Below are 14249 nucleotides of genomic sequence, written 5' to 3' on the forward strand. Positions count from 1 at the left end.
CCTGCAGTTTGGCCAAACTCATGTTAGTAGCTTCAAGAACGCTGTCCAACCATCTCATCATCTGTCGTCCCCTTCTCCTTGTGCCCTCCATCTTTCCCAACATTAGGGTCTTTTCCAGGGAGTCTTCTCTTCTCATGAGGTGGCCAAAGTACTGGAGCCTCAGCTTCAGGATCTGTCCTTCCAGTAAACACTCAGGGCTGATTTCTTTAAGAATGGATAGGTTTGATCTTCATGCAGTCCATGGGACTCTTAAGAGTCTCCTCCAGCACCATAATTCAAAAGCAACAATTCTTCGGCGATCAGCCTTCTTTATAGTCCAGCTCTCACTTCCATACATCACTACTGGGAAAACCATAGCACTATTAACAGCTACTAAACGCTACTGCATGAACATAGGCCTGTCAACAAATGCCAAGACACGTGCGCATGTGTTAGCTGAGATACAGGCGAACGCCTCCCACATGTCTCCACGAATCTGGCAGTTCCCATTATCACATACAGGGGTGATTCACCCTACTTTCCGGTCACACCTTGTATATCATACATTTTTCAAAACAACCCCTACCCACCCACCACTTCCCACAGGACTTTCCAGTCCACCCCCCCCCCCCCGCATGGCATTCTAATCAAACCTTCTTTTGCTGCATATCCTTTTTGGGAAGAGGGGTCTTCTAACAACTCTCAGCATCCTTAGCAAGCTGCAGTTTCCAGGATTCTTTGGGTGAAGCCATGACTGTTAAAGTGCCATCATGTATTGTACTTTAATACTGGTACAGAATCCTTTACTGCATCTGAATCAGGGAATGGGCTAATTTATGGGGTGCAGGAGAGGCTGTGTGGCACACACCCCTCACTCCTCCAGCATCTTGGCACAGTTCCCCACCCTTCAGCATCCTCTGCCTAAGGCAGCTGCTGCACTTTGCCCAATGGTATGGCCGGCCCTGTCTCATCAGTGGGGGGTGATTGGCATCCCTATCAAGGTTCTGTGCTGCATGGATAAGTCTCTATCTTCTGCCCCAGTACCATGTCTACTGTACTTCCTTTGCCGCTGCCACAATTGTTGGCGGTGGGACCTTGGGAAGGGCAGAAAAAATTGCCAAGGGGTGGGAATCAAACCCCTGCACTGGGGGCTAACATACATAGCATTTCAGGCTAAAACCCTGATTTCCCGAGCATTCAAGCCTATTGATTTCAGAGGGGACAAACACAAGGGACTAGGTGCAGATTTGCAAGGTTAGAGGCTCATGCAAGGAGACTGACGTGGCTGGAAGCTAACAGGCAGGTAGTGTAGTTGCCATGGCACCTCCACTTTCTGGACCACGGGATCAAGCGCGAGCTCTTGAACATGCTTTCTTTGTGCAAGACTGATTTGTGTGCCTGTGTTTACAATATAAGCGCTCAAAAGCCTTCTCTGGAAAGATCGCATCAAAACGTGTCCCCCCCCCTTCCCGTTCTTACCTGTGCGAATGATTCAGAGCGAGGTCGGGCTTCCTCATCTTCAAGTAGCAGATTACAAGCTTTGTTTCAATAAAACTGGCAATACTTGAGATGTCTTTTGGAGAGGCTTCAAAGGGCTTCCCCAACGCTGCACCTTTGCTGCAAAGCTTGCGAGAAAACAACAACAACACCCACTTACTGGCGGTACAAAACCGTGTGACAAGTACATTACATACCTCGGCAAAAAGCAGAATAATCAAAGCACTCTGCACGCATCAATGTATTGCAAGCTTACAACACCCCTGGATGATGGTAGGCCAGTATTTCATTGCAGCTTTTGGGGAGGAACTGAGGGCTGAGAGATTGAGTTCATGGTAGGGGCAACAACTGAAGCAGGGTGGGACTTTTGGTTCATCCACAGCAGCAGTCTAAGCAATTGTCCTTCTTTACTGGTCCTCACCAGATGAGTTATGAAAAAGTTGCATATATTCAGGGCCGGTCCGCCCATGAGGCAGCCTGAGGCAAATGCCTCAGATGTCAGAATCCCACTGAGGCACCAGCTATTGGAGAAGTGGTAGCTTCAGCGGTGGCGGCTTCCAGTGAAATCTCACGAGATTTTGTGCACTTTGCAAGATCTCACGAGAGTTCTGTAAGATCTTGGTGGAACCCACCACCTCTGCTGGCTTCATGGGGGTTGCTGCGTGACCCAGGTAAGGAAGGCTTTGGCAGCAGTGGGGATGGCACCCCTCCCCATTCTGCCTCAGGTGGTGAAATGGGATGGGCCTTCCCTGCATATATGAAGAGTAGAAGAAGAGTTTTGGATTTGATATCCCGCTTTATCACTACCTGAAGGAGTCTCAAAGCGGCTAACATTCTCCTTTCCCTTCCTCCCCCACAACAAACACTCTGTGAGGTGAGTGAGGCTTAGAGACTTCAGAGAAATGTGACTAGCCCAAGGTCACCCAGCAGCTGCACGTGGAAGAGTGGGGATGCAAACCTGGTTCCCCAGATTACGAGTCTACTGCTCTTAACCACTACACCATACTGGCTCTCAAATATGTGCAAATAGAACCATATATCCTAAAGACACCACAGTCTCCGCCGGCCTTCATTACAAGGAAACCGAACCCTGTGTAAGCACTTTGAGCCCCTAGAGCAGGCATAGGCAAACTCAGCCCTCCAGATGTTTTTGGACTACAACTCCCATGATCCCTAGCTAACAGGACCAGTGGTCAGGGATGATGGGAACTTCTAGTCCCAAAACATCTGGGGGGCCGAGTTTGCCTATGCCTGCCCTAGAGCCTCCCACTGCTCAGAGATGGGGTGTGTGATCAGGACCGGTGCTAGGGCTTCTTGCGCCCTAGGCAAGACCACCTTCTGCCGCCCCCCACCCCCCGCCAAAGCCTGCTTTAGCGGGAGGTGGGGGTGGTGGAGAGGCAAGCAGCAGTTTCTCTGCTTTAGCGGAGAAGCTGCTACTCACCTGCCCCGCCCCCCGCCAAAGCCTGCTTTAGCGGGAGCCGGGGGGTGGTGTAGGGGGGAAGCAGCACCTCTCTGCTACAGCGGAGAAGCTGCTGCTAGCCCGTCCCGCCCCCCGCCCAAGCCTGGCCAGCGCCCCCTCCACTTTGGTGTCCTAGTTCGCCTAGTTCGCCTTAATGGATGCGCCGGCCCTGGGTGTGATGTAATGGTACCAAACTATATGGGCCAATGCCCCGACAGGCATCTCCTGTGTTCCTTGGGGTCAAAAGGTGATATTCAAAGCATCTTCATTCATGAAAGGTCTTCTGCCCATAGGTTGTGCATAATGCCTCTCCACTGCTTGACTAGAATAGGGGCTAGCTTATGTAATATGCTTAGATTGAGGTGCTTTTCACTGCCCACTGTGAGAAGAGGGATATTAGAGCACATGAAGGATGAATTGAGGAGATAGATAGATATATATATCCTAATACCATTTAGAATCATTTTCTCCCAATGATCAACCGAGAACCTGATTTGCATATTCCTTAGTCAGTTGGGAAAGGTCGTGACCAAAGAAATAAAAATCTCAGAATACCTTTTATGATTTCCCTTGCCCAATAATAATAGAGGAGATTCAGATTAGAAGAGGCTGCTTTAATCCATCCATCAAGAAAGCCAAGGAAGACTCTAAGTAGGAAAATAAGTGAAAGGAGGAGTAATTTCTGTTCTTAATTCTCAGTTAATGGAAGAGAATCGCGTGAAAAGTGGCCCGCTGAATGCTTTAAGGATGAAATAGGCTTGTTTTCATATTTCACTCATATTCTTCTCCCATGGAATTTAATATGGAATAATCACCTTATTACTGAATACTTTAAAAGCATTCTGAATTTCTAATGCAAGGCTAAGGCCCTCTCTCCATTTATATGGAGCTGTTTAAGCAGCACCATGTGGAAAGAGAGAGAGAAAGAGGAAGGGAGAAAGTTCCCTATCTCATTTCTTTCTCATCTCAGCAGTTGCAGGAGCTTCCACTGGAAAGCGAGCTGCCTGGAGAAGCTTGTGTGCTTCACCACATGCAGCAAATAGTTGCTGTGGGGAGAGGGGAAGAATTAAATCAAGGAAATAGCATGCGGGAGAAAGAGTCAAACTCTTTCCCCAGGGTTGCAGCCCCATCCAATACGACACTACTTTTATCTTTTTAAAAAAGATCTATCTATATCTCCCACCATCGCTGCTTGTTTGGCCTTGTGATCCCATCCCTTGGCCTCCCCCATCTGGGTGCCATCGAGATGTTTTGGACCTGAGGTCCTATCAGCCCCGTTTGGACAAGCCGTAGTCGAGATTCACCACAGTTTCTTGGGATTTGGACCTCACACTAAACTGTGGTTGATTTAAAAGGGAAACTGTGGCTTAGTCCTGTGACTGGGAGTAACACTTAAAAACGGGTTCCGGAGGAAACTTCAGCTCCACTTGGGGAAGAGGAGGAGCCCTCTTTTAAAAAACTTATTATTATTATTATTATTATTATTATTATTATTATTATTATTATTAACTTTTCCTCTGAAATGTGGTCTAAATTAGGGAATATACATATTGGACCACTGTAAGCAGATGGAAACATTTGCAGGATTTTGATTTCACTTGTAGTGTAACAGTTATCATGGAAAATATGGATTGATATACAGTGGTACCTCTGGAATGCGAATGGGATTCGTTCCGGAACCCTGTTCGCATCATAAGCAGTCCGTATCATGAAGCGCTGCGTCTGCACATGTGCGCGGCACGATTCGGCGCTTCTGTGCACGCGCATGACGTCATTTGATGCGTCTGCGCATGTTCGAATCGCCAAACCCGGAAGTAACCCGTTCCGGTACTTCTGGGTTTGTCAAGTTCAAAACCCATGCCGAACGCAACCCGCAGCGTTCACAACACGAGGTACGGCTGTAACAGAATTTGGAGAAGATGCAGTTTTAAATGATTAAAATGGGACTCCAGGGAAGGGGCGGGGGGGGGGAATCCTGAGATCCGGAGGAATCTCTTTATATGGATATGTAACGGAGTTTTTTTAAAATAATAATAATTTTGCATTGTAAAAATCAAATAAAAATGAATTCAAGAATAAAAGGAAATATACATATTGCGTATGCAGATTGTATGCTCCATTTGTGTCACTAAGGCTTTTAAAGATCTAACAACACATCTGACAGCACTAGGATAGCTCAGCTGGTTGGAATGTGGTGCCAATAACACCAACGTCGCAGGTTCGATCCCCATATGGGACAGCTGCATATTTTTGGATATTTTGCATATTGAGAGGCTTGGACCAGATGATTCCCATGGTCCCTTCCAACACTTATGGTTCTATTATTCTTTCACCAGTTGATTCTTTCACTATCTCCCCTCCCCAAAGCTTTAGAGATTCACATGACCTGAGTTGGGTTGTGCCATGCCATGCCATTCTCTAGTTTCAGCCTCAAGACAGGGCAAACGAAGTGCTTTGAAGATTTGAAATATGCTACAAAAAGCTCCCGATATAATTACCTCTTTTATTTTATCCCACCTTTTCCAGGAAAAATTGCAGGCCGTTTATGACACTCCTCAGTTTCAAATCCCCATATCATCTTGTTACGGGTAAGAAACGTAAATCAGAGGGTTCATTGCTTGTAACTTTTAGCCCTTCTACTATATATATATATATATATATACTCCAAAGCGTCTCTATAGGGAAGATGTATATGTGGCTAAAAGAGCAAGAGAATTATTTCCACACACCTCAGCGAGCACAAAGGTATTGCCGAGGTTTTTTTTTGGGGGGGGGGTATTCTTTTTTGGCAATAATGATTTTCTACAGACCAGACCCTGCTTCAGCCTTGCAAAAAAAAATATAATATGGGAACTGGGAAATGGCGCTGTTAAATGATGGCGGGAAGGAAGGAATCATTTAGAATCTTTACATTAAAGCTCTACCCTTTAAAATGATGTTCAGGGAAGTTTTTAATAGTTGATGCTTTATTGTGTTTTTAATATTTTGTTGGGAGCCGCCAAGAGTGGCTGGGGCAACCCACTCACTCAGGTGGGCAGCATATATATAAATAATAAAATGATGATGATGATGATGAATACAACAACGACAACCAACTTGGAGAGTGAGGTTAGAATCATAGAATCATAGGTTCAGCGCTGTAATCCTCCCAGAGCCTTTGAAACAGGTAAAACTACTGAAAATTACATTTGAGATATTCCCCCACCCCATCCTGATGTTCTTTGATGTGGCAGGAAAAAGGATGAACTTGAATTTCAAGCGCCGGATTAGGCTCAGCATGGACTGGGGATCCAGCAGGGCTTTTCTTGTGAAACAAAAGCCTTGTGTGAAGTATCTGAGGCCAGGCGTTACCATTTCAGACTTCAGGTGGAGGTTGACCAAATGTTTGAATGCTTCTCCGTATCATATACAGCCCTATCAACTCGAAGGAGAAGGAGATGGTCTAGTCACTAGTGTATTTAATCCAGCTTGCCGCTTTTGCATGAGCAAGTAAGCATTTGGTCTTCCACCAGTGTTCAGAAATGGTACAACCACAGACAGGTTGCATGGTGAGGCCCTTTCTCAACAGGACCCAGAAGTTACCCAGCTCTACCTCCCTTTCAAATCAGAACCAGTGAAAGCGGTGAAGGTCTTGTGTGAGTGTCTGGAGGCGGTTGGAGGATGGATGGCGGATAACAGATTGAGGTTGAATCCTGACAAGACAGAAGTACTGTTTTTGGGGCACAGGAGGCGGGCAGGTGTGGAGGACTCCCTGGTCTTGAATGGGGTAACTGTGCCCCTGAAGGACCAGGTGCGCAGCCTGGGAGTCATTTTGGACTCGCTGCTGTCCATGGAGGCACATTAATTCTGTGTCCAGGGCAGCTGTCTACCAGCTCCATCTGGTACGCAGGCTGAGACCCTACCTGCCCGCAGACTGACTCGCCAGAGTGGTGCATGCTCTAGTTATCTCCCGCTTGGACTACTGCAATGGGCTCTATGTGGGGCTACCTTTGAAGGTGAACCGGAAACTGCAACTAATCCAGAATGCGGCAGCTAGACTGGTGACTGGGAGTGGCCGCTGAGACCACATAACACCGGTCTTGAAAGATCTACATTGGCTCCCAGTACGTTTCCGAGCACAATTCAGAGTGTTGGTGCTGACCTTTAAAGCCCTAAACGGCCTCAGTCCAGTATATCTGAAGGAGCGTCTCCACCCCCATCGATCTACCTGGACACTGAGGTCCAGTGCTGAGGGCCTTCTGGCGGTTCCCTCACTGCGAGAAGTGAGGTTACAGGGAACTGGGCAGAGGGCTTTCTTGGCAGTGGCACCCACCCTGTGGAACACCCTCCCACCAGATATCAAAGAGAACAACAACTACCAGACTTTTAGAAGACATCTTAAGGCAGCCCTGTTTAGGGAAGCTTTTAATGTCTGATGAATTATTGTATTTTAATATTGTGTTGGAAGCCGCCCAACACAATTATTATTATTATTATTATTATTATTATTATTATTATTATTATTATTATTATTATTATTATTATTATTATTATTATAATATCTGTGCTGCCTCCTGCAAGAGATGGGGGAGAAATTTGTTCAGTTCCCATACATTTCCCAAACCAATGCATGAACTGAAATATGGGTCTCCTTGGAAATTTGTGCTTCTCCTGATTTTGCAAACTGTGATCTAGCCAATCGATGCTAACAGGAATGCATATATTAACAAAAAGTCAGGCTCTCCCCATCTTGAGATGTGAGCTTCATGTCAGGACCTCCTTTGCTGCTGCTTGCCCTGTTGCCTCTCAGGCCTTCCTCCAAAAACGATTGTAATATTCTGGATCAGGGATAGCCCACCAATGCTGGCTACTGCTGTACCGGAGAAAAAGGAATCTCTCAAGCTAATAGCATTGGCTGTACAACTCAACCTTGCTTTGCAGGCAAAAATGACAAGAAACTGGCATGTGGGTGTGTATCTGTAGAGCTCATGCACACCCACATACATTTAAATAAATAAATAAATAAGTAAGTTAGTGAAGAATAAGAGCAAATTGGCTTTTGGTGCTATCACTGTTCCCTGTTCAATCTTCCTTCCTTATTTTCAAGACAACTTGGGATATATTTTCAGCTGAGCGAGCAGAAATTCTATTTATTTATTTAAAAAACCCCTCCGCCCTGCCTTTATTGTTAATGAGAGTTGTGTAAATAACTTCCTGTACAATGTCTCGAAATTTTCATTTCATGTTAATTCAATACTAAATCTGCATGCAGCTGCCATCCGAGAGGAGCTAAATTTACTGGCCTTTATGCGAATCGTTCTGCAATTGCTGTCATTGAGAGGTTTATTGTTTGCTATTCTCGCAGCCCTCTCATTGAGCTAGGTGGGCATTGGATGGGCTGAAAGCCTGGGATGCATGATAATGTCTCAGTCTACAAAGCCATCCCTATCTGAGCAAGTTAGGCTAAGCAGGGTGCTATTTATTTATGTATTCAAATGCATAATCTCAAAGCAGTTTACATTGGCCCCTGTGTCATAGGATTGTAGAGTTGGAAGGGACCATGAGGGTCATCTAGTCCAACCCCCTTGCAATGCAGGAATCTCAGCTAAAGCTTCCATGACAGATGGCCATTCAACCTCTGCTTAGAAACCTCCATGGAAGGAGAGTCCACAACCACCCAGGGGAGACAGTTCCACTGTTGAACGGCTCTTACTGTCAGAAGGTTCCTCCTGATGTTTAGTCAGAATCTCTTTTCTTGTAACTTGAAGCCATTGGTTCAAGTCCTACCCTCCAAAGCAGGAGAAAACAAGCTTGTTCTCTCTTCCATGTGACAGCCCTTGAGATATTTGAAGATGGCAATCATATTTCCTCTCAATTTCCTCATTTCCAGGCTAAACATACCCAACACCTTCAACCATTCCTTATAAGGCTTGGTTTCCAGACCCTTGATCATGTTGGTTGCCCTCTTCTGTTCAGGACTTGGGGTTTGCTTCCAAAGTCAAAGGGACATAGGAAACTGCCTTATACTGGTTCAGACCTCTGGCCCATTTAGCTTTGTACACTGGCTGGGAGTGGTACTCTAGGGTTTTCATACAGGGGACTTTCCTAGCTCTACCACCTGGAGATGGTGGTGATGGCAATGATAGTGATGATGAAATTTATTACCTGCCCTTCACCAGAAGTTCCTGGGGTTGGTTAGAACAATTCAAAATTCAGAATTAAAAACAGTTAAAATGGTCACAGGAGATGTGTGGTTATGGAACAAACACACTGCATATGTTGAAGGTCAAGATAAAGAGCTGCATCTTCGGCTTTTGCCGGAATCTGTACAGTGAAGAAGCCGGACAGACTTCTGTGGGGAGTGAATACTACAGCTTAGGGGCTGTCACAGATAATGCCCTTTCCTGAGGTTTTTTGAGAAGTGGAACTACTAAGAAAGCCCCTTCTGTTGACATTAACACCTGGAGGGTCTGTAGAGAAGAAGCTGGTCTTCCAGAGATTTGGTGCCTACATCTTTTAGGGCTTTAGATACTAGCATGAGCATCTTGAATTGGGTACCTTCCACATGCAGAGCAAATGCTCTGTCACTGAGTTACAACCATTTCCTTAAATCAGGCATGGCCAAACTTGGCCCTCCATATGTTTTGGGACTACAATTGCCATCATCCATGACCACAGGTCCTGTTAGCTATGGATGATGGGAGTTGTAGTCCCAAAACATATGGAGGGCCAAGTTTGGCCATGCCTGCCTTAGATGCAGAGACCAGTTCCCTAGTTACTGTTCCTGAGTCCTGATTCAGAAAGCATGACTATCAGCTCAGATGCACCTCAACCTCTGCATGCCACAGTTGCTGTAGATGCAGCTCAGACATCCACGAGTAAAGTCAGCAGCATTGCACTACTCAGGTGAACAAGCAAGGCAGTTGTGCGATTAGCTTCTTGTGCAACCGAGCTGGTGCCAAGGGTGTGTGGTTTGGTTCAGTCACCTTCTTTGTTGCATGTACACCCAGAAGTTGGGTCCAGTGAGTTCATGCAAACTCATTATGGAGACAGGGTCAAGAGACAAATGTAACATTTGTAGAACAGAAGGGCTGATTTGGAAGCTTTCTGTATAAGCACATCTTTATTTTCTCCAGGGCTGAGTTCTGGGGTGGGGTGGGGAATAAAAAGCTCTGCCCATTTGTCATGAGAGTCATTCGCGGGCAGCTCTGACTAGCCCATCACCAGCAGATATCCCTGATATCTCTGTCACAGTCTTGCAACTATTGTTTATTCTCTGCAGAAGGGGAAGGATGGGCAGTGGGGGCGGGGGCGGGGAATGAACAAATAAACGTACAGGTGGGTCTTAATTTAAAAAACAAAACAAAACAGGGCAGGCAGTTTCAGCAAAACTGATGGACTGACTGACTTGACACCCGTTGTGCAAGCTGGAAGCTGGATGTGAAGATTGTGCAGTACAATTGCTGTAAATCAATGGGTAGGGAAACCTCAGGCCTGGAGAACCGCTCCGCCGACCCCTGGCCACCCCTCCACTGGCCCTGTTTTGACACCTTTTTTTGCCCATCTGGAATGTGTCCTTGACCTTTCATAATGTTTTTCACTTCTCAGGACAAAGGATAAAAAAGAAGTGTGTGTATATGTAGAAACCAGCCTGCTGTACACAGAAAACATTTACATTCATGGCTCCACCTGCTTTCCCTTTGGCCCCGCCCACCACTTCCATGTGGCCCTCGGAAGCCTCATCAGAAGGGAAAGTGGCCCTCAGTCTGAAAATGTTTCCACCTCTCTTGCCTTAACTAGTGCTTCTCCTGTCCCCTGTCGTCCCCCCCCCCAAAGTGTACATGCGATTGCAGATTCAGAATAGAAATCCTAAAAGGGACTGCCTTATCAATCTTGATGTGAATCACGAAATCAGTTCCAGGGTCCTTGCAGATGGAGGACTGCTCCCTAAGGCAGTGTTTTTCAACCACTGTTCCGCGGCACACTAGTGTGCCGCGAGATGTTGCCTGGTGTGCCGTGGGAAAAATTTGTTTATTTGATTCCTATTTAAGAGAATTACTTTATATATAGTCAATATAGGCAAAGAGTTAAATTTTTTAACATTTTCTAATGGTGGTGTGCCTCGTGATTTTTTTCATGAAACAAGTGTGCCTTTGCCCAAAAAAGGTTGAAAAACACTGCCCTAAGGGAAGTGGCAAAGTTACCCAAAAGCATTCACTGCCCGCAAAGCTGTTTTCCTGGTTTTGGCCCACCATTGCATCCTATGTCGGAGAGCTGAATTGACATTAGCTGCACAGCCAGCCTCTCACATCTCTCCCCCGCCATTTAGACGGGGACCATTGTTCCAAAAAGCTGCTGTCACTGGCTGCTCAGCTGCAGAAAGCTAGCAATCTCAGATGCATTATGAACAAACAATCAAACAAAAAGCCCCCATCCCTGAACAGAGCCCCAAACCTCCTACACCTTTCATTGTCTCTCTCAACAGCACCCTCCCTCTCCACCTCCACCCATCACTGTTGTTCATCCTTTGACACTGTAAAATAACAAACGGCTCTGGCAAAAGCTGTCACTGTGCCCTGCTGGCGTGTCTATGCGCAAATCGCCTAAATGCAAGTGAAGTACTTTAATAACACACTTCTACTGTACCCGGGTCCTGTCCTTGCGGATAAAGTTCCTCTCTAAATCAGTCCGTGAGCTTTCTGAACTTAGCAAGGCCCTCTTCAACGGTACTCTTCAAAAATGTTATCAATTTGCCAGGAGAACCTCTTCAGGCATAAAAGACTACACAAACAACGCAGGCCCACTGTTTTTCACAAAACCTTTCTCTAGCACAGTGGGTGGGGAAACTCTCCCCCAGCCCCTATCAAGGGTTCAATTCCCTCAGGGATAATCTGTCATGACCCGCATTAGAAAAATGTGAACATCAGCTGAAGTCTCTCCTCTCTCTCTCTGGTTCCCCTACCCCTGCTGTGTGGAGGGATAAAAGTCTCTTGCCAGAAGTTTTATCTGTTCATTCTGAGGGTTCTCCCCCTCCTCACATTCATTTCAGCTTTCCCCTGTCCCCCCACCCATCTCTCCCATGGGAACCTCATGTATGCTATACTGTATTTGCTTCCACGATGGAAGAAAGCCGATATACTGTACAGATGTAAGGAAATAAAAGGAAGAGTCCACCGGTAGCATTGTGGCCAAGTGCCCCAGCACTGGGTAAAGAGGCAGTGGTGGGTGGGCATTATGGCAATGCCAGGGCCCATGAAGCTGGGTGAAACTTGGGTGGTGGAAGCCCAATGTGGTGCCCCCAGCAGAGCAGTGGCACTGGCAGTGGTGCCGGCTTCTGGCGAGATTTGCTGAAATCTCATGGGATCTCAACAGAGCACACGTAATCTCCTGAGATTTTGGCGAGACCCGCTACCGCCATTTTTCAGGCGATCCTGTGCATCCCAGGTAGGGGTGGTTATTCTGGGGGGCGAGGCTGTGGCCGTGGGGTGGCACATTCCTGTTTCGCCTCAGACAGTGAAACAGGACACACCACCCCTGGGCAGCAGGCCCTGTCCCCGGGTTCAAAAGACTGTATGAAAAAAAACTCAAGCTCATACAAATGCTGTGATGCTGCTCCCTGTCCCATAATGCCTTTGTCCAGCTTTTCCACAACAGTTGGAAAGGACTCCTGGCTACAATATTCCAAGGAGGTGTTGCAAAGTATGGGACAGTCCAGCCTCTCACCTTGTCAGGGGGGCCAAAGGCCGGGAGGACCTGGAGAGGCTTGTTGCAATCACAGCACAATCAAGGGCCCCGTGATTTTACATTTTTATTTTTTAAAAAATTCTAATTTGTAGATATGGAGCCGGAGTACGGGTCACTAATGCCTAATTGTCATTTCAGCCTCTTATTATTCTACACAGCAGTAGTTAATCAGCTTTTAGACTGGGCGTGAGAGACAAAAATAACTCTCTGCATTCTACTTCTACAAAACAGCTTACTCTTATCGGCCCTTTTAAAAAGTGTAATTAATGTTGCTGGGTTGCCTCTACGCAGAAGGTGAAGAGATGGAACTGCAGCGTGGGAGGTTTCTGATTCCGAATCTTATTTGTGTTTAGGAATGTTGGAGAGTTTTGGTGGAAACAGAAAAGGGAGCGGGAATTTCTGGCCTTCGCTTCTTCGCCCCATGTCCAAAATCAGCCCAGCAGCTACGCTTGGTATTTGCCGCTGCTACTGTTTTCAGACTACAGAACGGTACGTAATTGATGATTGTCCCCCACCTTTTGCATTTGTGTCTCCTCTCCTTTGCACTGAAATGAATGGGGTCAGGGCCGGCGAAAGACATTTTGACGCCTGTGGTGAATCACAAAATGGCGCTCCGCACACCAGGGAAGGAAGAGAGAGTGAAGATCTACACCAGGAAAAAGGTGGAATCAGGAACAAGTCGGAATCAAAGGCTGTCGCCGGTGTGTGTGTGCTCTGAATTATGCTGGGTGGGTGCAGAGTCTGGGAGACCCCAGAGGGAAGCCACTGCCATTTCACAGCAGTGCCTCCTATTCACCAAGAGGGTACATGGTGGGGGGATTGTTGAGGAAGTGGTGGATCTGACCTCCAAGGAGCAGACGTCGCTGTCCCTGTGGTGGCAGCAGCAGGCAATGCATTCCTTTGAGGCTGGTTCTCCTGCCTCCTGAGGCAAATCTCACTTTGCCTCATGTGTGGGCCGGCCCTGAATGGGGTAGAGGAACGTACAGTGGTACCTCTGGTTAAGTACTTAATTCGTTCCGGAGGTCTGTTCTTAACCTGAAACTGTTCTTAACCTGAAGCACCACTTTAGCTACTGGGACCTCCCACTGCCACCGCGCCGCCAGAGCACGATTTCTGTTCTCATCTTGAAGCAAAGTTCTTAACCTGAAGCGTTATTTCTGGGTTAGCGGAGTTTGTAACCTGAAGCGTATGTAACCTGAAGCATATGTAACTCAAGGTACCACTGTAATGATAAAAGGAACTGATTACACAAGTAATGCCATAAAACTCCTCCACACCTGACAGCCCTTCCCCTAATGTAAAGAGATGCTGTGGATGTGCTTAGGGTGTGGAGTTTGGATATGGTGTAGCAACATGGTAATAGTAATTGCGATTTGAAGTACAGTACAATAAAACAATAGTCAGGTAAAATTACAATTGGTCTAAGTAAAAGGCATTTTTCTGTCTTGATAGTACATCAAACACTCAAACGTTGATCAGTGGAGCCTTTGCGCGAAATGTAAATGAAACCTTGTGGGGAAAGTAAAGGAATTATTGCTTATGTCATGTTTTCAGAGGAACAGGGAAATATTTCTGAGCTTCAGAGCAACTG

General features: G+C 46.5%; 1 protein-coding gene across 1 annotated transcript in view; it reads right to left on the reverse strand.

Moving 5' to 3' along the window:
- Window positions 1–14249, reverse strand: part of SPATA16 (spermatogenesis associated 16) — a 139870-nt gene that overhangs the window by 108459 nt on the left and 17162 nt on the right. The window contains 1 exon segment of the mRNA XM_033150666.1: window positions 1459–1604. Coding sequence (XP_033006557.1) covers window positions 1459–1604 — 146 coding nt within the window.

The sequence above is a fragment of the Lacerta agilis genome, chromosome 5, assembly GCF_009819535.1.
Source record: "Lacerta agilis isolate rLacAgi1 chromosome 5, rLacAgi1.pri, whole genome shotgun sequence".
Classification (NCBI taxonomy): Eukaryota; Metazoa; Chordata; class Lepidosauria; order Squamata; family Lacertidae; genus Lacerta; species Lacerta agilis.